Genomic DNA, 26028 nt, shown 5'->3' on the forward strand with positions numbered 1-26028 from the left:
ACCGCAGCTTTCTTTTTCATTATCAACCACACTGCCTATTTTAGTGTCATCTGCAAACTTCCTGATCATACTCCCAACATTCAAGTTCAGGTCATTGATATATACCACAAAATACAGCGGACCCAACACTGACCCCTACAGAACCCCACTGGATACAGCCTTCCAGTCACAAAAACACCCAGCAACCATTACCCTATGCTTCCTGCCTCTGAGCCAATTTTGGATCCAACTTGATGTCCAACCAAACTTGGGTTCAATGTGAAATGAGTTTGGACACTTTAAACTGGTTCCTAGTGAGCATTATTGTAATGAGAATTATCATTAGTACGCGTTTATCGACACCAACACCTTGGCTACCCGTGCTTTCAAACATCGCACCACCACACCTACGCCCCTAATATGCAGTATCCAGTGAATACAACTGCTACACCAACAAAGACATGTCAACCCAGGCCGACTTCAAGAACCTTCCACCAATCCATCTCAAATCTAGAAAGCCATTTTGGACCGTCGCTGAAGTCCTTCAGCGATCTCCCCTCAGCCTTGATGACTGATGGCAAAATGCTTGGAAGAACTTTGACATACGGAATGGATTTCTTATAGAGGACCTCACATTACAACCTGAAGGATCAAACTTTCCTTGCAAACAGTGGACAACCATCAATCATCTCATGGAAGATTGAAGCATCCCCATCAGGTGACTGTGGAGCTCCTAATCAGAAGCTGGAGCACATCATTGAGCTCTGCCCGCAGAGGAAATTCGCAGGCAGCTTACAAGATATCCACACTGTTACACCAGAAGATTTGGCCTGGATATCCAACTTAGGTATTGATATTTGACTTGCTTTGTTACTACCATATGAAAGAAGAAATGTGAGCATTGTACGTACCCATTTTAAAATTCTGACACGTGGACTTTCACTTTCTGCATTCTGGGTGACTTGGGGCTCAATTTTCCCCAGTTATCTGCGCCGTTTGTTTGGCGTGCACTGTTTTTTTTTGGAGTAAATTAAAATCTCCAAGTGTCCCCAAAGTTTCTGCGCCAGCGTAGCTCAGTTAGTTACGATTTTTTTCGGTTAGTATTTTTTTGCGTCATCGGGGGCATAACCTGATGTCTGCGCTAGTTTTTCACATTTAAGCAAGTTTGGCTAGCTTACATTTTTCCCAGGACGGCGTATATGATCACTCCCAAAAAATCTTCTGGGCACTTAAGTAAAACCAGCGCACATTAAAAAATCGGTGCAGTAAGATGCCATTGTTTTCAGGTGAAGTTTTGGAGGGAGTCAAGAAGACAAAGAATATGCAGCATGAAGCTTAATTTTTTCAAAGTCAAAAGGGAGAAAATGTAAGTCTAATGCAATTCTTTAATTTTTGATTTTTTTCAATGCATCACGCCACCGGCCGGCAGAATCGCTCCCTTGCCCGGACACAGGGGCTCGGCTTCAAAAGAAGCCTGGGGGCGGTGGGGGGAGTGGGTGGGGGTGGAAGACGAACGGAAGGGATGAGAACCCTTAGACATACAGCAGCTTCAAACGAAGCCCAGGTGCGGGGGTGGGGTGGCCTGCTGGACGCCGAGCCCTTGTGTCCGGGCGAGGGGGCGATTCTGCCGGCCGACCCTCGGGCCTGGTGAGGAGACATTCAGACAGTGGTGGAGTGGTACTTTGAAAAAAAATCAAAAAGTAAAGAATTACCTTAGACTTCGTTGCCCCAAATGTCTTCATTGAATGCCTAATTTCCCATTCCTATTGCACATGCGCAGACCAGGGTGTGGTCCATAAAAGGGTGTCGACCTTGGGGAGAGAGAGGAAAGAAGGTTTGAGTCCTTTGTCCTGCTGTTTTGAGCTTGTTGCAAAGCTACAATTAAATTATGGGGGCAATACTGACATTGCCATACCTCATACAAGCCTTCTGCATGATGGTGCTGCGGAGGAGATGATTGATTAGACATCATCGCATGAGGAACTTCAGTGCACATAGGTTGATGGGCAGGAGGCCTTACACACATCGGGTATACCAAGACAGTGATGCAGATTGTGTGAGAAGGCTGCATTTCCGCAATAAAGTTGTAAATGAGATCTGTGAGTTAGTAAAAGCAGACCCGCAACCTAGAAGCATCAGGAGGACTGCTTTGTCAGTTGAAGTAAAGGTTACAGCTGCACTTTTATTCTATGCATCTGGATCATTCCAGGCCACAACTGGGGATGTGTACACCATTTCTCAACATGCAACACATATCTGCATTCGGCAGGTGACTGCTGCACTGTATGCCTGGAGTAATTACGACATAAAGTTCCCCATGACCGCCCAGGCAACGCCTGACAGGGCTTTGGACTTCTCCAGGATTGCTGGCTTCCCAAAGGTACAGGACTGCATTGATTGTACCCACATCGCCTTGCGAGCACCTTTGGAGGATTCCGAGCTGTACGGGAACAAAAAAGGCTTCCACTCCGTGAATGTGCAGCTTGTCTGTGACGACATGCATCGCATCATGTCAGTTGATGCGAGATATCTTGGGAGCACCCATGATGCGTTCATCCTACGCGAGAGCGTTATATCTGCCATGTTCAGCAGCAGCCAGAAGGGCAGAGTTGGCTGCTGGCAGACAAAGGGTATGGCCTCGCCATCTGGTTCATGTTGCCCCTACGCGTAACCCGGACGGAAGCTGACCAGGAATACAACATGTCGCACATTGCGACGTGCAGCATAATAGAGAGGACCATTGGCATCTTGAAACAGCATTTCCGGTGCCTGGACCATTCCGTAGGCGACTTGCAATACTCCCCTGAGATTGTCGGTCAGTTCACTGTTGTGTGCTGCATGCTGCATAACTTAGCCATCATGAGGCAGCAGCAGCTGATAGTAGAAGACCCACCTGAGGTGAGAGTGGCTTATAATGAGGCAGAAGATGCAGATAATGAAGAGGAGGAAGAGGAGGAGGAGGAAGCCATGCAACTACCTGAACCTGGCGGAGGAGGGTGGGCCGTCGTGCCCATTTAACGATTGCTTGAGCCTTGCTGCCAGCAGCTCATCCGTGAACGCTTTGCTGTCTGTAGGCTCAGCGGCAATGACTCCACATGGACCATGTTTACTGTTTGGACCTGTTCCGTAATGTGTTGTGTTAATGGAACAAATAATGGAAATGATTCTTCTTTAGTTCAAAAAGTTGTGTTAATAATGGAACAAACAAAGGAAATGATTCTTCATTAGTTGAAAAAGTTGTGTTAATAATGGAACAAATAATGTAAATGATTCAGTTATAATTTAAAGTCTATTTTATTCAAAAGTTTAACACTTGTTTGTACTTAACTTTAATAAAAATATTCTTGTGTCAACCGTTAAATTATTCAGTTAAGATCACTTACAAACTTTAAGATCACTTACAAACTTTTAAACTTGTAAATTTATATCACTTACAAAACACTTGTAATTTGAGAACAGTTACAACAATAATAATAACAACAAGCAGAACAGCAGCAAAGAAAGGTTGCACCCATCTCTCCTCCACTTTATTCTAAGACCGCCCGCTGAGCTTGGGCTTGGTGACTCCACCCCTGCCCGCAGTTTCTCGGATTGGTGCCAAGCTTCTTCTTTCGAGCATCTCGGGTAATGCACACTTCTTGATGGGGGGCATGGACAGGCGGTAATGCGTAAGGCCCGGCTTGGGCCTCTTCAGAGGCTGGTCTGGGGATTGGACTGGGAGTGGCAGTTTATTCAGTCAATGGCCGCGGGGTCTGGGCGTATTCCCTTATTGCAGCAGCTAACTCTGATATTCCCTCCCTCATGTGCCCTGAAAGTGTCTCAACTACCTCCAACATTCCCTCCCTCATGTTCACCGACAATGTATCAGCTACCTGTGACATTCACTCCCTCATGTTCACCGACAGTATTTCAACTACCTGCACCATTCCCTCCCTCATGTTCATCGACAGTGTATCAATTACCGGTGACATTCCCTCCCTCATGTGTATGAATAGTGTATCAGCTGCCTGCGACATTCCCTCCCTCATGTGCCCCGACAGTGTTCCCATTTCTTGCGAGAGTGTTGTTACTGTTCCCGAAAGTCCTGATACCTCATGACCCACCCCACTGATGGTGTCCAGGAATGATCGCGTAAGATCAATGCTCTCTGCACTCATTGCCATCATCTGAACCACATCTGTTAGATCCTGCACATCAGGAGAGCGCTGTTGAGCTCTCCTTCACCTCCTCACCCTGGATGTGGCTCGCTGCATCCCACTGGGACCCGCAGCCTCGGACTGTGCGAAACCATGGAATGTCCCAAGACTCGTACCACTCAGGAAAGAGGCTGACACCTCAATGGGCGGCACCTGCACCTCCTCCAAAGTGAGTACAACAGTGGGGGCTTCATCCTCCCACTGCCCCTCCTCCTCACCCCCATGGTCTGGAAGGTGGGATTGGAAGATATTCTCCTCTTCAGGCTAGTCCATGTCTGAATCTTTTTCTGCATCGGCTTCAGCCTTGTCAGGGTTGGCCTCAAGTTCTGCAAAATAACAGAACAGACAAGTGGTTAGCAACAGAGGAGGGGGCAGGGTGGCATGAGTAGACTCACACAGCGTAGGCAGCAGGCATTTGAAGGGCCACGATGAATGATAGCACATTGCATCAACCGAAGCGTAGCTGAAGGAAACATCCCCATGAACCGAAACATGGTTAGCCCACGCAGTACTTAACATTTAGCAAAGCCAGAATGTGGAATTTGCAGGACTTACACTCTCCCTTGAGTGTGGGTCCAGCTTGTGCAGTGGTGGTTGCTTTTCTCCAGGCAGGATCCATCAAAGCAGCGACCCTGTCTTCCAAGTGTGTCAGTGGGTGCAGATTTGCCGGGCCTCCACCTGTTTGAGTTTTTCTCGTTTGTTGTGTGCCACCTTCCTCTGCAAAGATGAAAGTATAACTTTTTAGAGAGGGTGTCTTTCTGCTGGGTGGGACATACAGATGGTCACATTTACAATTGCAATTCCAGTGAATAAATGAAAATATTACTTACACTAACTACTTGACCAAGATCCTGCCATTTATTTTTGCACTGGCCTCCTGAGCTCGGGGTGGTCACCGTTGCACAGTAATCTTCTGCAAGTTGGTTCCAGCGTTTCTTCATTTCTTTTGGTGAAACGTTTACGTGACCTCTGCTGGTGTCCAGCTCGTGCCATCTGCCCTTAATCACAGTAACTAGTGCTTCCACTTGGTCCTGTGAGAAATTCTTAGTCCTTGAGCCGCGTTGCATATTGCAGCTCCGATTTTTCCACTGAGAATTAAAGTTCTCACATAGCACTCAAAGTTCTTGCACACAGCTGATTCTGTAAAAATGGCCGAATTCAGACTGGGAGGTGTATTGGGCATTCGTGCCCATAGCAATCACTTAAAAAATTTCAATTTTTTTTCGCGCATGCGCAGAAGCCGGAGGGAAGAGGGGGGGCGGCATCATTTTTTCGGCGCAGACATTATGCTCCACCCACGATGCTAAAGGACAAGCTGCGTGGCGCCAATTAAAAAAATTAGAACGGGGAAACTTGCAAATTATTTTTTTGGAGTAATCGGGGCCAAAAAAAATGGGCATAACTCTTGAAATACACCAAAATACGGCATTGGGGAAAATTGAGCCCTTAGATTCTGCATGCAATATTTTTTCTCAATCAGTGCTATTTATGAACTCTCTTTAGATTGCTAAATGCGTCAATGACATACTAATCACAATTCCCTTTAGAAATGACAGAAATCCCTGTTGTTCAAGCATTTTCTACTTAGGACCACAGGCCATAATTATTGTTGAGCATCTACCAACAACATTAACTTGTAGTGCCTTTAATGTAGTAAATCATCGAAAGGCACTACAGGAGTATTATAAGACAAAAAAACACTGAACATTATAAGACTCTGTTTGAAACTATAACATCTAAAGACACCACATTGAACATTCAGTTTGTAATTATCATACTCCAACCTTGTCTCTGGTTTAATTTGTTCCACTGTTAGAATAACATTGTATTCAGTTGACGGAACTATGCTGCACTGATATCCAACCCTATTCCAGTAAAGTGAACAAATTGGTGTAAGCAATAACAAAAGAAATCTTGTGGGGGAAAAAAATGATTTTTAGAACTCCTGACAAAAATAATTATGCAAAGCACTTACAATTGGTGACACTGGGAATCACTGCGTGTAGATTCAGGTTTTCCATCCTTCCCCAAGTGACAACCCTACAGCACTCATTAGCTGTGATAAGTTTTGAAAAAGAACTGGTCCAGAGTGGTTTCCGCATTCCCAGCTGAGCTAGTTTTGCTTTGCATTACTTGCATTTGCAACCTTGATGTTTACCGAAGATGTTATGTGTGGGAGCGAAAGCCCGCACTTCCGAAGATCTAGCTTTCGGCACAGTCTGTGATGACACATGCTGGGTTAAAAGTTTAAGCAGCTTTTCTGATGAGCATGGATTAAAAATTGAAGTTTTGATCAAAGCAGAGAATGTCTCCACAGAAACAGATGCAAGAAAGTGTCAAGTATTCAACCAGCATTGTAACCCATGTATAATCTGACTAAGTTGTACACTGTGAGAACAATGACCACTAGGTGGTGAACTTATGGGAGACACTCCTAACCTGGACCTTCAGGTATAAAAGGGGAAGCTCCACCCACCTTCATCACTTGCGTGCTAAGAAATAAAGGACAGGTCACAGACTGACCTTCTCTCAAACATGGGCCTCGTGTGCATTTATATCGTATAGTAAGGACGTATCAATGGCGACGAGAAACTGGAATTTAAACCACGCGAGCATGGCCACCAGCATAGCAGACGAGAGGTACTGTGTTAAGGAATGGTTGGGACAGAGATTCAACATTGTTAAAGCAGCACACAGTTCTCCAGGCAGACAAGGGCAATCGGGCATGCCCCAACATGTAGTCGAACCCAGAGGTGGAGTTCAACAGAGACAATGGCAAGTTGAACGGCAATTCACGCCATTGCAAGGACAATGCGGCCAATAATGGGGCCATCAACACCTGTTAATGGTGTAAAGGATAGTCACAGGGGCAGTCAGGGACGATCGACTGGCAAGGGACCTTTTGTTTCCAACAGCAGCTCATGTTGGAGGCGTGGAGGCACACACTCAGCCGGAGTTTCTGCAGAGATGAGCAAAATACCTGCAGAAATTGCAGAAATGAACGCTGGGGGAAATCGCTGGAAGCTGAAGTTCAGCGAGTTCATGTGGAGCACGTACACAGTTCATACACCAGGACGCCACCAATAATTATGAAAGTGCTCCTCAATGGCATCCCAGTATCAATGGAGCTAGACACGGGGACCAGCCAGTCCCTGATGGATATCAAACAGTTCGAAAAGTTGTGGGCGTCCAAGGTCAGGAGGCCAAAATTATCGCCGATTGACGCACAGCTACGGACTTACACAAAGCAGATCATTCCGGTGCTAGGCAGCGCCGCGATAGTCGTGACCCACAAAGATTCGGAGACCAGGTTGCCACTCTGGATTGACCCAGGGGATGGTCCCGCACTACTGGGGAGGAGTTGGGTTGCTGTCATGAACTGGAAATGGGGCGATGTCAATGCAATTTCCTCTGTGGAGCGAGTATCATGCTCACAGATCCTGGACAAATTTGGCTCATTATTTCAACCCGGCATCGGCACTTTCATGGGGGCCAAGGTAGTGATTCACATAAACCCGGACGCCAGGCCAGTACACCACAAGGCCAGAGCGGTGCCGTACATGATGCGGGAAAAGATAGAAGGCGAATTGGACCGCCTGCTGAGGGAAGGCATCATCTCGCCAGTCGAATTCAGTGACTGGGCAAGCCCGATCGTGCCGGTGCTCAAGGCGGATGGGTTGGTCAGGATATGTGGTGATTACAAGGCCACCATCAATCGGGTGTCACTCCAAGACCAGTACCCGCTACCGAGAGCGGAGGACCTCTTTGCGACGCTATCCGGTGGCAAACCTTTTTCAAAATTAGACCTGACCTCAGCTTACATGACCCAGGAGCTGGCGAGTGAGTCGAAGAAGCTGACCACCATCACGACACACAAGGGGTTGTTTGAGTACAACAGATGTCCGTTCGGGATTCGCTCGGCCGCCGCGATCTTCCAACGAAATATGGAAAGCCTCCTCAAGTCGATTCCAGGGACGGTGGTTTTTCAGGACGACATCCTCATCACGGGTTACGATACTGAAGAACACCTCCACAACCTGAAGGAGGTGCTACGCATACTGGACCGGGTAGGGCTGCGATTGAAAAAGGCGAAGTGCGTCTTCCTAGCTCCAGAGGTAGAATTCCTGGGGATGAGGGTAGCAGCAGATGGGATCAGCCCTACTGTGTCCAAGACGGAAATGATCCAGAGAGCATCCAGACCCCGTAACATGACGGAGCTGCGTTCGTTCCTGGGGCTCCTGAACTATTTTGGTAACTTTCTTCCCAAATTGAGCACGCTGCTAGAGCCGCTACACGTGCTCCTATGCAAAGGTCGCGAATGAGTCTGGAGGGACAGCCAGGAAAGGGCTTTTAATAGAGCACGCAATTTGTTATGTTCCAACACTCTGTTAACACAATACGACCCATGTAAGAAACTTGTGTTAATGTGCGATGCGTCGTCCTATGGTGTCGGGTGTGTGTTGCAGCATGTCAATGTCAAGGGTCAGTTACAGCCGGTAGCTTATGCCTCCAAGAGTCTGTCCCAGGCAGAAAGGGGTTACGGGATGGTAGCAAAGGAGGCGCTCGCATGTGTATATGCGGTAAAGAAAATGCACCAGTACCTGTTTGGCAGGAAATTTGAGCTGGAGACAGATCACAAACCCCTAACGTCCCTTTTGGCCGACAAAAAGGCCATAATTGCAAACGCATCGGCCCGCGTTAGCCGCCTATGACTATACAATTCGGCACAGACCGGGCACTGAAAACTGCACTCAGCAGGCTCCCACTAGCCACCACTGAGGGGGCTACTGAGCATGCTGCTGAGATGGTCATGGCTGTTGAAGCTTTCGGAAGCGAAGGCTCACCCGTGACAGCCCGTCAGATTAAAATCTGGACAAATAGAGACCCGCTATTGTCTCTAGTCAAGAAATGTGTCCGGAATGGGGACTGGGCAGCCACGTACAGGGCATGCCCTGAGAAATTTAAACCATTTCACAGGCGCAGGGATGAACTCTCAATTCAGGCCGATTGCCTACTGTGGGGAAACCGTGTAGTCATGCCCCAGATGGGCAGAGAGGTTTTCATCAGAGAACTCCACAATGAGCACCCGGGCATTGTCATGATGAAGGCAATTGCCAGGTCACACGTTTGGTGGCCAGGGATAGATGCAGATCTGGAACTTTGTGTTCGCAGGTGCAACACATGCATCAGGGAAGCCCCCCTTAGCCCCTGGCCATGGCCTGCCAAGCCTTGGTCACGCATCCATGTGGACTACGCAGGTCCTTTCATGGGAAAAATGTCTTTGGTTGTAGTAGACGCCTACTCCAAATGGATCGAGTGTGACATTTTAAATTCAAGCACATCCTCTGCCACGGTAGAAAGTCTACGGGCAATGTTCGCCGCCCATGGTCTACCGGACGTCTTGATCAGCGACAATGGCCCGTGCTTTACAAGCACTGAATTCCAGGACTTCATGGCAGGCAATGGAATTAACCATGTCAGAACAGCACCATTCAAGCCGGCCTCAAACGGCCAGGCAGAACGAGCAGTGCAGATAATCAAACAGGGGATGCTCAGAATCCAAGGGGGTTCCCTACAAAGGCGCTTATCACGCCTCCTATTGGCCTATAGATCCCGACCACACTCGCTCACAGGGTTCCACCCGCAGAGCTGCTAATGAAAAGGACGCTCAAAACCCGGCTATCCCTTATACACCCCACCATGAAAGAAATTGTCGAGAGTAGGCGCCAGCCACAATATGACTACCATGACAGGAATGCGAGGGCGCGATGTATTGCTGTAAATGATCCTGTTTTTGTCCTCAACTGCGCTGCAGGGCCCAAATGGCTCGCAGGCACTGTGATTGCCAAAGAGGGAAATAGGATTCTGGTCGTTAAACTTACCAATGGACAAATCTGCCGCAAACATGTGGATCAAACAAAAAGGAGGTTCAGCAACCCCATAGAAGAAGCAGAGGAAGAACATGATGTAGAGTTCACTCCACCACAGGTGGAGACCCCAATCACTGTGGGCAGTCTGGATAGGCCTGAGGCACCGCAAACAGCAGACACTCAGGCCAGCACCCAACAACCGGGGCCCCAACTCAGGCGCTCTACAAAAGAGCGTAAACCACCAGAGGGACTCAACCTGTGATCCCAATAAGACTTTGGGGGAGAGGTGAAGTCTTGTATTCAACCAGCATTGTAACCCATGTATAATCTGACCTAAATTGTACACTGTGAGAACAATGACACTCGGTGGGAGACACTCCTAACCTGGACCTTCAGGTATAAAAGGGGAAGCTCCACCCACCTTCATCACTTGAGTGCTAAGAAATAAAGGACAGGTCACAGACTGACCTTCTCTCAAGCATGGACCTCGTGTGCATTTATACTGTTTAGTAAGGACGTATCAGAAAGTGTGAGTCATTCAGCCATTCGAACGTGTCTATTTGGTCACCCATGTTGGCAGGGGTTGATATCGGCAATAAGACCTGATTTCAGGACCCTGGGTAGCTGCTTGTTTAGATAACATTGTCAGTTTGTTAGTATTTGTATGTACTTCTGATGTACCATGATTTATTGATAGTATGTATGGAATAGAGAATTCAAAAACCTGATTTTGTATAAGAGTTGTGAGTGAACACTGTTTTAGCATAGACACTAGAATTGGAGTGTGTTTCTCAAGAAGAGAGACTAGAGTTGAAGTGTGTTTCTCAAGCAGGGAGCATGCATTGGGTTTGTGAAGAGTATGTCTCAGTAACTTTCATACTATTTTTTGTGCAGTATGAAGTTTTAAATAAAAACCTGATGAGTGTTTGCGTAATCTGCCGTTTAAAGCAACAAAACGAAAAAGAGCAAGAAAGCAGTCCAACATTATGCAAACAACAGGAGCCCTCAAAGACCCATTCCACGTACAGAAGGGAGCCCAAAGGTGATGTAATGAAACTGATGCTGTAAATACTGCAAATTTTCAGTCACAGGTAAAATCACAGCCAGCATTTCACACAAACATGTTCATATGCCAGATATGAGACTCCCTAAACAAATGCTTTATGCGGAGCTCCTTCATGGTAAACAAGCCAAAGGAGGACAGCGGAAACGTTATAAGGCCACCCTCAAAGCCTCCCTGATAAAGTGCAACATCACCACTGACACCTGGGAGACCCTGGCCGAAGACCGCCCGAGGTGGAGAAAGTGCATCTGGGAGGGCATTGAGCTCTTCGACTCTCAACACAAAGAGCGTGAAGACGCTAAGCGCAGGCAGCGGAAGGAGCGCGCGGCAAACCAGCCCCACCAATCCCTTCCCTCGATGAATGTCTGTCCCACCTGTAACAGGGTCTGTGGCTCTCGTATTGGACTGTTTGGCTATCAAAGAACTCACTTAGGGAGTGGAAGCAAGTCTTCCTCGATTCCGAGGGACTGCCTATGATGATGAATCATACATCCTTTGTAACAAAAGCAAAGCAGCTCTTTGTTTTAGCTTTGTAGGCATTCCTTTGGGTCAGTCAGTCGTCATAAGCAGCTTTAGAAAAAACTAGCTACCGTTAGAATTTTATCCCAAACTTAAATCAATATAAATGTTGCAAGTTTTGTCAGTTATGTGCAAAGCTTGAGGGAGAAGGCAAACTACTTTTGAACAAACATAACTGTGACTTGTTTAGCTTTGTTTTCAACTGGCCATTACTTCCAAGTGATCACCAGTTATTCAAATCCAAGAAGTCTCAGTAACTGTTTTCCAGATACTTAAGGAGATGTTGGAATCTGCGATTGAGTTTGGAACTTGTAAGCATCGAATCCCCAAGGATTTATTGAACATTATCTGGACATTGCGTTTTAATTCCCAAGGATTCGTTGGAAGCTGTTTGCGGGAGGGGCCCAGGTACTTCTCCAAGTTGGACTTAGAATGATGGGCAGGGGGTCTGGGAAGACAATGGCCATGATAAGGCAATTCATCACAGGTGATGAAGAAATGGAGAGTCCATTGTTAAGCAATGTGAATTCGTCAAAGGTAGATCAGGTGAACTGATCAGTGATCGAGCCATTACCTGGATGATATAGAACGCCATTAAGCCCAAACCGGTCAGAAGCGAAAACCCATCACGGGACTCAAAACAGGAAGCCTCGAAAACAAGGAAACTTTATTGGGCAAAAAGAAGACACACCTACAGGAAGCCTCAAAACAACAACAAACTTTATTCAGCCTGAAAGGGCGGGCAGTATGGGGGTATAAAAGAGGCCCGGTGGCCACAGCTCGCTCTCTCGCTCGCTTCGCCTCTACAAGAACCAAGCCCTCCGTATGGGACGAAGAGAATAAACTAGAAGAGACACGTTTTCATCAGGAGAAGCAGTGAGTAAGCCAACGAATCGGTGAGCATCATCTCTGCCCACAAATCTTCTAAGATCACAGCCACGGTGTGAAGGGTTATTGTGGGTTCTCCCAACCAATATCTTAGGGGATTTCAGGGGAGGTTTTAGACGTGGGTACTTTGCGATAGGGGCCTGCTTTATGGGCTGGACTGTGTATTGTACTGCATTTGTTTGTTTTACACACCAGGGTGTGTGTGTGTGTGTGTGTGTGTGTGTGGTTTTACTGGGTGCAGGTATGTGTTTTAACTTTAATAAAAGTATTGCCGATTGAGACTAAGATACCCAAACCTGACTCATTCATCTGTTCAGTATACAGTCATCACTCCCAGCACTAGAACTATTGTAAAGTGAGGGTGCTTCAAAAATACGGAAGGGAAACCACTTACAGAATTTATTGACCGCGGCAGGACGCTGGGTGTACTGAACAGAGAGTTATGGAAGATATTAAGGCCAAGAGATCGGCAATGGGGGATAGGATTTCCTCATATATCTCTGGGAACGTTAACGTAACACAACAGTGGGTACTAGCCCTTTGGCGGCTGAGAGTCCAGAGGACAAAGCCGCTGAGGAGCATAGAAAGGCAAAAGAAAAGGCCACCTGGCTCCTGTGTCTGCAGAAACAAGTACAACTGTTAAGGGAGCAGGTTGGAAGGTTTAAGGCAAAGCCCAAGGAGTATGAGGAGCAGTCAGCCACAAGGACCGTGGTAGGAACGAGGGTTTTAGATGAGTTGTGCAAAGAAAAGCAGGAGAGGCGCACTCAGGAGGAAACCTCCCTAACATCGGGGAGTACCTGCAGTGTCAGGTAACAGAGGCCAAGCTCAATGAACAGGTCGCACGGGAGGAGACCGCTCATCTAGCGGGTAAAGTAAACGGGCTGGAGGGGCAACTGAAGGATATTAAGATAGCGTATAGGGTAGCCACCAGTAAGGGTTTTGAGAGTGGGAATCACAGGCCCTGCCAAGAGAAAATCCAAAGCTTGACCACGCTCTATCCAAGGCCAAAGGAATGGTCTGCCTAATGGCCCCGGGTTGAGCCCGGGTGGACTGGGAAGGGGAAGGGGAAGACAGTGAGGATTGGGAGCCGGACAGGGACACAAGACCTCCGCCAGAGGCGCTGGGACCCATGCATCCCATACGGCAGCGGAAATACAGTGCGCCCGTAGACAGCCAAGGTTAGGGAGCACTGAAAAGCAATTTTGTGGTCCCAATCACAACCCCATTGCTGCAAAATATGATTTCAGGGGTGCCCAAGCTTGCCAACAAAGGGGACCCATCAGTTCACTTCACGGAGGTGGAGCAGGTGGGAGAGATTAATGGGTGTAATGAAACAGAGGTTCAGAAGCTGCTATTATTTTCCCTGGAGGGGAAAATATATCAAGCCCTATCTGCCGAAAGCAAAAGGGGGCAGGGAACCATAGAGGGATTAAAGGAGGAAATTCTAAGAGCCATGGGTCCCACCCAAGGTAGTCCATTCTCCAGGGTGGAAAGGACGCTGCAACTGGCTGGGGAAGCATCTCAGGTTTTTGCGGACTGGCTCTGGCCAGTCATTTATAAAGCCTGTTATGGAGTACTGGATCGAGCGCAGTTGCAGGGGGAGCCAAGGAACCATTGGCTCAGGACCCTAGTGTCAAAGAGTTTGCCCCGGATTAGGGCAAAGTCAGAGAACTGGTTTGAACCTGAGGATCTCCAGAACACGGAGGCCGATGTGCTACGTCACATGAGTCCAGCATTTAAGGCTGACGTGGAGGAGGAGGTCAAACCAGTTAAAGGGAAGGTTCACGAGATAAAGGCCAGTGAGGGTAGTAAAAGGGAATGGTGTCAGGAAGGGGTGAGCGCAGGGAAGGCTAGGACACGTTTCGGGTGTGGGAAGACGGCACACTGGAGGAGAGACTGCCCAGCCCTGAGGAGGGAGCAAGGCAAAGGGGATCCTCCAGTATCTAAGACAAAACCTGTCGAGGTGAAGGGACCGATCCCGAAACAATTTGATGTTCTGGTGGCCACCCTTCGGACAGCTTTTGTGCCAGAGCAAGGAAGGGTAGACATTGCCGTGAGCAAGGAAATCCAGACCGCTCTGGTAAACCCAGCACCCTGACTAGCGCGCACCCAGCCTGAGTACCTGTGTTCGCTCATGTACGATGAGTGGAGTAGACCATGTGTGAGGATGGGGGTCGAGAAGGTAGAGGGGAAGTACATTGGTGGACACCGGGGCTTCGAGGACGGTGATCCATGCGAGTAACCCGACCGATTCACCCTGGTCCAGCAAGGTTCCACACAGTCTCGTGTGGTTCACCGGGAACGAGCAGGCGGGGGCGATGTCCAGGCCATCAGCAATAGATTTAGGATCCCTCCAGACCAGGTGGGAATGTGTCCTAATAAAGTGGGAACAGCCAGGATCAGGAGTCCTAGGGCCCGACTTTATGTTAACCCACAGAATCATAGTGGATTTAAGAAACCACTGTCTTTGGGGGGCGGTGTGTCCAGGGAAGGAGAAAGAAGTGGTAGTGATCCCAAGAAAAGGGGAAGGTAAAGGCACAGAGTGTACGATGAAGCTGAAGGATAGTTATGACCTAGAGCAATTGGTTAATACTACCCCGGACGAGTACCAGGCTTACGTGCAGGACAATCTCGCATTGTTCGCCGCACACAAACACGACTGCGGTAGAGTGACAGGGGTAGAAGTCAAGGTACAAGGAGACCCTATGTCCCGGCCGCAGAAACAGTATAATTTACCCAGGGAGGCAGAGGACGACTTAGAGATGGCACTGGGATCCCTGGTAGCCCAGGAGGTGTTGAGGCCCAAAGTCACACACGTGAACTCTCCACTTTGGCCGGTTCGGAAACCGGACCAGTCGTGGAGGGCCACCGTGGACTATCGGGTGCTCAACAAGAACATCCCAGCTTGCGCGCCCACTGTCGCAGCCGTAGCCGACCTGATCGGGAGCATTCCAGCAACCACGACCACATTCACGGTGCTGGATATATCGAACGGGTTCTGGTCAATTCCCCTCAAAAGAGAGAACCAATACAAGTTCGCAGTCACATTTAAAGGGCAGCAGTATACCTGCACGTGCCTTCTCCAGGGTTTCCACAACAGCCCCTTTCACCAGTATATGGCCAACAGTTTAAAGGGTTTCAGCAGACCCCAGCAGTTGGTGCAATATGTGGACGATTTGCTTTTGTTCTCCGACGAGGGGGAGGAGCATGGTCCACTGCTGGCCGAGCTGCTGGAGCTGTTGAAGGACACCGGGTTCAAGGTCAATCCCAAGAAAGCTCAGATGGCGCCAAACGGAAGGCGGTACAGGAGTTACCAACCCCCACGACCGTGATGGGGGTGAGATCCTTCCTGGGGCTCACAGAGTACTGCAGGGATTTTATTGAGGATTACGCCACCACAGCAGCCCCTCTACTTCGGCTGCTCCACAAGGGAGTGGGATGGGAGTGGGATGAGGATTGCACGGCAATGTTCAATCGTCTCAAGGGAGACCTGCAGATGGCACCCGCACAAGGGGCGATTAATGGTGGTGAGGACTTCTTTTTAGAAGTATCAGCCAGCGGGGACAGTTTGAGCGCAGTGCTGCTCCAGGAGCGGCACAGCAAGCTGCGACCCGTGGTGTGCTCCTCAAGAGTCCTCACAGATGTAGAATGGGGGTACTCCAATTATGAGAGGCATCTCCTTGCCACACATTGGGCCGTGAAGCGCTCCCAGCTCTTCACAGGGTCATCTACTGACCCAACATACCCCCACCCAGATGTTATTAGATGGGAGGATAAAGGACGGCACAGTGAGCAGTGCTTGCATTGCTCGCTGGACTTTATTGCTCTCATAGATGAATCTGAGAGTGCAAGGCCTGTGTGAGCCCAAGCTGGCAGCTAACATGAGATTAGTGTGCAAAATTAAGGAACATGGTATTGGGGGTAATGTATTGACGTGGATAGAGAAATGGTTGGCAGATAGGAAGCAAAGAGTGGGAATAAACGGGTCCTTTTCAGAATAACAGGCAGTGACTAGTGGAGTGCCGCAGAGTTCAGTGCTGGGACCCCAGCTATTTACAATATACATTAATGATTTAGACGAAGGAATTGAATGTAATATCTCCAAGTTTGCAAATGACACTACGCTGGGTAACAGTGCGAGCTGCAAGGAGAATGCTAAGAGGCTGCAGGGTGACTTGGAAAGATTAGGTGAATGGGCAAATGCAGTATAATGTGGGTAAATGTGAGGTTATCCACTTTGGTGGCAAAAACAGGAAGGCAGATTATTATCTGAATGGTGACAGGTTAGTAAAAGGGGAGGTGCAATGAGACCTGGGTGTCATGGTACATCAGTCATTGATGGTAGGCATGCAGGTACAGCAGGCAGTAAAGAAAGCAAATGGCATGCTGGCCTTCATAGCGAGGGGATTTGTGTATCGGAGCACGTAGGTCTTGCTGCAGTTGTAGAGGGCCTTGGTGAGACCATACCTTGACTATTGTGTGCAGTTTTGGTCTCCTCATCTGAGGAAGGACGTGCTTGCTATGAGGGAGTGCAACGAAGGTTCACCAGACTGATTCCCAGGATGGCAGGACTGACATATGAGGAAAGACTGGATCGGCTAGGCTTATACTCACTGGAATTTAGAAGAATGAGAGGGGACCTCATAGAAACATATAACATTCTGACGGGACTGGACAGGTTAGATGCAGGAAGAATGTTCCCGATGTTGGGGAAGTCCAGTACCAATGGACACAGTCTAAAGATAAGGGGTAAGCCATTTAGGACTGAGATGAGGAGAAACTTTTTCACCCAGAGAATTGTGAACTTATGGAATTCTCTGCCACAGAAAGTTGTTGAGTCCAGTTCTTTAGATATATTCAAAAGGGAGTTAGATGTGGTCCTTACGGCTAAAGGGATCAGGGGGTATGGAGAGAAGGTTGGGGTGGGGTACTGAGTTTGAATGATCAGCCATTATCATGTTGAATGGCGATGCAGGCTCGAAGGGCCGAATGGCCTGCTCCTGCACCTATTTTTTATGTTTCTATGTTTCTATGATCTATGCAGAGGCGGCTCATAAGTGTTTGGTAGAGGGAGTATGGGACGTAGACATAGGATTTCGGGGCGGGTTACACCCCACGGGTCACAAAATATATATTGATGGATCCAGTTCGGTGGTAGCAGGGGAGCGTTTCACCAGGTGTGGGATTTATGACCCGACAGCATGTATTGCAAGGACCATTACACTCCCGAGCACCCTGAGCGCCCAGCTCGCCGAACTGGTGGCAGTGGTGTACGTCGTTACCCACACCGACGAGTTCCCGACCCCATTCACCATCTGCTCGGATTCCATTTTCACATGAAATTCGTGCACCGAATACTTGGCCATCTGATCTCGTCACGGTTTCACATCCGCAGACGGGAAGCCCTTAGCAACCAAGCCACTGTTGCAAAGGATCTTAGAAGCCATGGGAACCCAGGGAAGCCATTACATTCATAAAGTAAAGGACCATTCCAAGACAGAGCCCAGAGGGAAAGGCAACCAAAAGGCTGATGAGTTAGCCAAGGAGGGAGCCAAAACAGGAGAGTTTTGGGACCATACAGGTCCAGCCCCAGTAGCAGCGATCCGGGACAAACGGGGAACACAAGGGAGTGTAGGGGTAGCATTGGCCCCGGACTTGAGGAAAATCCAGGCACAGGATCCCGGCCTAAGGTTGTCCTGGGGTAGCTGGCTAGGGGAGAAAAGGCAGAAGGCCCATTCGGGATAGCGGGCATTACTTTAAAGGAGGGAATGCTTTTCAGGGGAGATCAGTGGGTGGTCCCGGAACAGCACCGAGGGAATTTCTCCAGATAGTCCATGGGGGCCCAGGAGCGGGACACCCGGGGCCGGAGACTACCTGGCCGCAACTGAGGGAGGATATGCGCGATTTTTGCGCAGACTGTCTGGTGTGCACAGCGAACAACCCCGATCCCCAGAAAAGAAAGATTCCCATGGGACACACGAGAAGGGTAGAGGGACCATGGCAGTTGGTACAGGTCGATTACATCGGGCCATTGCCCACTGCAAAGGGAGGGGTTACAAGTACTGTTTGGTCCTAGTGGACGTTTTCTCAAAGTGGGTTGAAGCCTTTCCTTGCTGATCAGCCACGGCACTGGCGACGGCAAGGATCTTGGTGAGGGAAGTGTTCTCTAGGTGGGGACTGCCACAGATCGTGGAGTCCGACCAGGGGAGCCACTTCACAGGGCAGATCATGCAGGCTACCTTGAAAGTGCTAGGGATAGAAGGGACATGGCATGTAACTCACAAACCACAGTCATCAGGGGTTGTAGAGCGACTTAATCGGACCATCAAAGAAAGGCTGCGGAAGGAAACAGGATAGTCCCCGAAAAGGTGGGTTGAGGTCCTGCCGTTTGTCCTGATGGGGGTCCGAGCCAGCCTCTCCAGAAGCACAGGGTATTCCCAGCATGAGCTCATGACTGGAAGGGTCATGCTCACGCCCACCCATGTTCTGGCGCCGGTTCTCACAGCAGGGCAGGTGAGAGAGGTAAACCGGGACAAATTTGTCGAGAATCTGTTGGAGCACTTGAAACAGATTCATTGGCAAGCTGCCAGCAACATGGGGAAGCAGCATCGGAGCAATCGGTTGTTACTCGAGCCCTGGAGAACCCACGAGTGGAAGGTAGGGGATCAGGTCATGGTCCACAATTACGCTCGGGTGGGCACGTTTGAGCCTTTGTACATGGGACCCTACAGCATCGTAGATAAGGCCAGTCCCATAAGCTTCCGAAACGCACAAAGTGCATGTGAACCAATGCAAGTTGTTTAACCCGGGGGAAAGAGTGAGAAACAGAAAGAAGCACCAAGGTGCTGTAAACAGCATGGTGGACGTGGGTCTTCCTCCCACAGTTTGGGACAGTGAGGAGCCCGTGGTGGTGGTGGTTAGGAGGAGTAGCAGCATCCCATGGCCGAGAACGCCGTGGTCGCCTCCTTACACATCACCGAGGAACCGTAAAAGGCCCAGGGTCGTAGAGATGGCCACCCAGAGATGGGTGGCAGTGTACATAGTTTCCTTCTCAGTTTCGTGTTTTTACAGAGTGTGTTTTGATGAAGCCAGACCTGTGGAGGTATACCCTCTCACAGAAAGGTTGCTGCTTCTTTGTATCTTCACAGGGAGCCGAGAGAAAGATAGAGACAACCCTGGTAATCGTTCTTTGGAGCTTGGCCGAAACAGGGTACAGCAGGAAGGGACACACCGAGTGGTCCTTCATCTACCGATGTACTGGGGGGGAGCAGACCCACCATGACACAGGGGGGTAGGACAGGGGACACGGACGGGATGGCAGCCTACTTCCACGAGGGAATGTGGCCAGGGAGGCTGGGATCGAATTTGACAAAATACTCCAGCCACGCCGGGTTCATATACAGGGAGGCTTCCATAGTGTCCCAGACTGAAGGTCACAGCCACACGGGTTGGGGTGACCGAGGGCAAGCGCGTATGCTTGAAGTGCAAGGGACACATTCCCCTGGGATGGTGGTGGTGGCTCAGGAAATTGAGTCAGGACACGGGGAACCAGACAGCGGACTGGGAACGACTGGGGAATGATACGTGCCGACAGATCACGGGGTCAAAGGGGGGAGTGGAAGTGTGCTGGGACAAGTGGTGGAAGGAGGAACAGGGAATGTGTGTGTGTATGTGGGGGTCAGAGCGGATCTGCCCAGCAGGTGCATCGATTGCCTTTTCGCGGTAATGGCAGGACGCCGGGGCTGGGATCAGATGGGATCGGAGTATGGACTCCTGCGTGATCCCAGAGCCTCCCAACACGATAAATGCCACTGAACTTGTCGCATACAAGAGGAAGCCCCTGACCACAACCCCACCAGTACAGACGACAGAAGTCAGGTGTGCAGCCACCACACGAGGCCCAGGGAATGGTTTAGTATTAATCCCGACTGGAAAGGTTTTATTCCAGGGGGTGCATTTCGCGGTCCCGTCAGTTATTTGAAACCGAACCAGGATACATTTGACCGAGTGGTATCCAAAAGAAACTGAGCAACTGTATTAGGTGCTCATTAAAGAAATGTTCCGCCAGTTCTTTGAACTCAGTTACAGGGATGTGAGTTGGGAAAGACTGTACGATCTGGGAGTGAGGGATAACGTTGGTCTGGGGAGGCAGAGGTGAGGGGTGCTCAATGTCGCTACGGTGTTTAGCACGAGTACATCTCTCATCAATATTATGGGCGACGTGCAGCTGCAGTGTAGATCAGTGGTTTAAAGGACCAGCTGCGGAAAATCCTGGTGGAAGGGAAAGCGGTGATAGCGTCGGAGTTAGAGGAGGACCAGGCAATGACTGTCCATTTAAAGAAGGTTATTGCAGAGCTGGAGACACGCGCAAAGACTGTAAATGCATTAATACGGGAGGACAAGAATGCCTCGACGCAGGCAGCACAAAACGAAGTGTGCATGTTGTACGGTGCCTGGTTGCTGAGCGAGGGGCGCAGTAATTTAGAGGACCTCCAGGAAGATCGCGTCCCGTCATGGATCAGCAACCGGCACCTCGCAGCACTCAGCCCGTACAGTAATTCGATGAGCCCGTGTCAGCTCCGTCTGGCCTCCGAAGCCTACCCAGTCCCAGTGGGTTGCGGTCGGTCTAACCACACAATCATGGGGATAGTGTTGCGTATGCCGGTAATGGGCGGGACATCACAACCAGTGCTGGTATACAGGCTGGAGAACATTGGGATCAGACGGGAAGGGGTGCACGTGCGGTATCATGCAGTCCCACCATTTGTTATAAAGTGGGAGCACGCCATGACCGGCACTGACCTCAAGGGGTACCAGAGCAGGGGTGCACACGTCATATTGTGTCCCCAGCATTTGAACGCATTCAATTGGCCAGAGTGCGGGTTTGAATCCGAGAGTCAAGAGCCTATTAATTGCACCATGGAGGTGATGGCCCAGAGCCACATTCTACCTCAGGTAGCATATACGGGTAACGGGACATACTGCGTAACCATGAGTGTGGACCGGTATCAAGTGCACCGGGACACTTGGTGTCCGGTCACCAACAGCACTTACTGCTACAAACCCCACGCCGAAGTTCAAGTGGCACAGGAACGTATTATTCCGATCCCAGAGCCATCCACGGTACACATTACGGTAAATGAGACGATCCAGAACCTGCAACAGTACATTACCCAGTTCGGGTATCAGATTCCTTTTCTGCCGGAACACCTAACAATGTTATTAAAAGCCGTCGAGCTATTCCAAAAACATTATTTCACACTGGGACAGACAAACCGGGACACAGGGGAAAGAATTAAAGGGATAAATTCCCCACCCTGGTGGGACCTTGGTATAAGTGTGGAGGTTCCTCTGTGGATCCGAATATGCTCACATGCTCTCGTCATTGTATAGTTTTTGATTGTGATGTATCTGTTGTGTATTTCTTATAAAAAGAGAAGTCAGGTGCTCCGGAGTCAAATGGAGGCCGTAGTTAGCAAACCTTGAATGTAACTTTCTGTATCTATATGGTAACAGTGCGGTGCACGGTTGTATTTCAGGGAGGTATATTCGGGGTGTTTTAAAAGTAAAAAAGGGATAAGATTGGTTGGGAACCATGACACTTTCTCACCAGCGGATGTTCATATGCTCTAGAAGACTCTTGAAATATCATAGAAGGGACTGTCAGCATCGAATCCCCAAGGATTTATTGGAAATGATCTGGACATTGCGTTTTAATCCCCAAGGATTCGTTGGACATATTTTTCTCACCGCAGAAAAAGCTGGAAGCTGTTTGTGGGAGGGGCCCAGGTACTTCCCCAAGTTGGACTTAAAATGATGGGCAGGGGGTCTGGGAAGACAATGGCCAAGATAAGGCAATTCATCGCAGATGATGAGCAAATGGAGAGTCCATTGTTAAGCAATGTGAACTCGTCAACGGTAGATCAGGTGAACTGATCAGTGATCGAGCCATTACCTGGATGAGATGCCAGAACAATAGAAAGCCATTAGGCCCAAATCAGTCGGAAGCGAAAACCCATCACTGGACTCAAAACAGGAAGCATAGAAAACAAGGAAACATTATTATGCAAAAAGAAGACACACCCACAGGAAGCCTCGAAACAACAACAAACTTTATTCAGCCTGAAAGGGCGGACAATATGGGGGTATAAAAGAGGCCGGGTGACCACAGCTTGCTCTCTTGCTCTCGCTCACTTCACCTTTACAAGGACCAAGCCCTCCGTATGGGATGGAGAGAATAAACTAGAAGAGACACGTTTTCATCAGGAGAAGCAGCGAGTAAGCCAACGAATCGGTGAGCATCATCTCTGCCCACACATCTTTTAAGATCACAGCCACGGTGTGAGGGGGTATCGTGGGTTCTCCTAGCCAATATCTTAGGGGTTTTCAGGGGCGGTTTTAGACATGGGTACTTTGCGATAGGTACCTGTTTAGGATGGGCCAGACTGTGTATTGTACTGCATTTGTTTGTTTTACACACCAGGGTGTGTGTGGTTTTACTGGGTGCAGGTGTGTGTTTTAACTTTAATAAAAGCATTGCAGGTTGAGACCAAGGTACCCGTCCCTGACTCATTCATCTGGTCAGTACAGTAATCACTCCCAGCGCTAGAACCATTGTAAAGTAGGGGTGCTTCAAAAACACCTAAGGGAAACCACTTACAAACTTCCAACAGCTATTGTTCAGACCAACACAACTACCACATTAAAAAGTATAAGAAGAAAAGACACACTGCCCATATAAAAGTTATATGTAAAGGAATAGTTTAATATTCCTAGAAGTTACAAGACAGAAACAGTCCATTCAGCCCAATCAGTCTGTGTTGATGTTTATCCTCCACATGACCAATACTTCAAATCCCATGTGGCCATCCTGTTCCCGTATCTTTTATTCCCCTATCCTTCATCCACCTATCTAATCTATTCTTAAATGTTCACAGGGTCATTGTTTCAATCACCAACTCAAGTAGTTCCTATCAACTCAGTCCCATCCTTTTAATTTTAAACATCTTTCAAATTAACTGTTCAGATTGTGACATTTTATTGTTTTCTTTTCAATGAGCATTTATATATATATATGTGTATGTTGCAAGTTTTATCAGTTATGGGCCCAAACTACTTTTTAACAAGCACAACAGTATTTGTATTATTGCTATTTATTCACTTGTTCATATTTTGTGAAATAAATATACTCAATTGTTTAACTAGGTCTGATGTTGTAATGTTCTACCACTTAATGAAGATGGTAGAGAGATTCTTTGAAAGCAAAGGATAATTCCAGTAGCTAAATAATTAATGGACAGATTTTTCTGTTCATTATCCTGGACACATTATCAAACATTTATCTAGATATCAACACCAGTGAAGATGCAAAGATATGTTCAAAGTCAGAGGGAGTTGGATGCTGAGTCAACTGGAGTTTTCAAGACTGAGATTAATAGATTTTTGTTCGGTCAGGGTATCAAGGGACATGGAGAAAAGGTGGAAAGATGGACTGGAGGTGCCGATCAGCCATGATTTAATTGAATTGCAGAGCAGATACGAGGGACCGAAAGGCCTACTTATATTCTTAATCAGAGTCACATCTGACACAGTTTGTTCCACAAAATTCATTTTCACCACAGATCAATCCATATATTTTTTTGCTAACACAGGTGACATCCTTTTCTTCCTCTTGCGGCTAAACAGTCCAGAGTATAACTTCATGGTTTATGAGATCTGTTTTAATTGGGAAATAGACTATGCCCACCAGTGACTTCTTCCCCTTATTATTTGTAACATAACTTAGTAGTAAATTCTGCACGTTGCAACGTCTTACCAGATTAGGAGAGAGCAGTGACTGGAAGTTAAAGAGGATTCCTGCATTGGCAATTTGCTCCAACCACTTTCTACTGGCTTCCTGTGTCTCGATTTCATATTCCGTGTTAGTGTCATACATCTGATGCAACGCAGCCAATAGCTGTTCTGAGAAAGTACAAACTGTGGCCACTAGACTTTGGCAAAACACCATGTCTTGCCTGAGTTGAATCTCAGTATCTGAGGGTGAATAAAAAAAAAGGAAGGAAAGAGAAGATAAATTGCAGATGAAGTAGCGGAATATAAAATATTTTCCCTGGTCTTTGTCTTCTAAAAGTAAACTAACTTAAATCCTAACAATAAATGTATGCTATGATAGCCAGCTATGATAAAGAATTTAAGTATAAAAAAGGTTGAAAAATCAATGAACATACTGTAACTATTACATCATATGGTATTGTTACATGATTCTACAATATATTAGATGTTCTAGAATATCCCAGGACATTACAACAATGTTCTAAAATGAAAGTTATTACAAAAGCATGCTTGATTCACATAACTGGTAGAGTGTACAGTCAGCATGTTAATTAATCTTTTTTAAAGTCAATAGTATACTTCTGTAATATGCAGTGGCCCTTATGAATGATAGATGAAAAGATACATTTATAATTATACAACTCCACATTGACATGAGTAATTATGATCAATTGGCCAATATAGAACAGCAGCTCTTAATTAACCAAGCACTGAGAATAGTGCTGAATTGAAGACAGTAGTAGAACAGGATCCAGAGAACAGCAATCAAGTAAGCTTTACTGGTGAATCAAGGTTTTATCATTGAGGAACAAGAAATTTCTATTCTTGAATTAAAAATATTGACAATGCACAATCCTGATCTTCCAGGACAAGACAAGGGACTACTATGATTATTATTAAAGCCCTGAATTTCCTCGGACTTTCAAATGCTGCACCACCTGAACTTCGTTGGAATTGCGACAGCAATCCCCAGATTCAGGACAGTCTCACTTCAGATTATTACACTTGCAGGGTTTGTTTCTGTAAGTTTAGCATCTTCATTCAAACTAACGAATCAAGTAATATTTGTGAAATGACAACATGTTACTCTGACAAATGGTTAGATATTCAACCATAAGCTTTACGGTGAGCTGCCTGATCAGGGTGGATGTTGCCAACTATCAAAAGTACTATCTCAACTCGACTCTGACAGAGCAATAGAGTCTTTTAGTCAGTTACATTGCCAAACATGGCTGTCACTATATTAAATTCCCTTTTATAAGTATCTGAAATTCTGCATGGAGGATAAATTAATCCGCTGTAAATTTCAGTTCTCCTTTAGAAATTAAGGCATAGAAATTGGACATTGGCAAAAAAACTGCCAGTGTTACGGGTTTAAGGCCGCTGAAAATGGCCGCAGCGCTTCCAGGCAAAAGTTCACACTGGGGGCTAAAGCTTTTTAGCCCAGCGCTGTCTCACAGTGTAACATCCTCCTGGTCACGTTAGCAGAGGCATCCAATCAGAGGTTCATGTCCGGGAGTGGCATTCCAGCTTCTTACAGCCCCTGGGTGTGAGGCTGTGGAGTTCGCAAGGAATTGTAGGTAATTAAAGGGGCTACGAATTAAAGGTGCAATGCGTTCAGAAGTAATAAAAATTCATTCTTCTTCTTCTTCTTCTTCTTCTTCTTCACTCTCCTCTCACT

The 26028-nt window shown here is 47.7% G+C and overlaps 1 protein-coding gene across 1 annotated transcript in view; it reads right to left on the reverse strand.

The window, feature by feature from the left end:
* The window catches only part of prex2 (phosphatidylinositol-3,4,5-trisphosphate-dependent Rac exchange factor 2), a 910511-nt gene that overhangs the window by 276872 nt on the left and 607611 nt on the right, over nucleotides 1–26028 (reverse strand). Inside the window, exon 32 of the mRNA XM_070891336.1 lies at nucleotides 24331–24548. Coding sequence (XP_070747437.1) covers nucleotides 24331–24548 — 218 coding nt within the window. The remainder of the gene's footprint in view (nucleotides 1–24330; nucleotides 24549–26028) is intronic.

The sequence above is a fragment of the Pristiophorus japonicus genome, chromosome 1, assembly GCF_044704955.1.
Source record: "Pristiophorus japonicus isolate sPriJap1 chromosome 1, sPriJap1.hap1, whole genome shotgun sequence".
Lineage (NCBI taxonomy): Eukaryota > Metazoa > Chordata > Chondrichthyes > Pristiophoridae > Pristiophorus > Pristiophorus japonicus.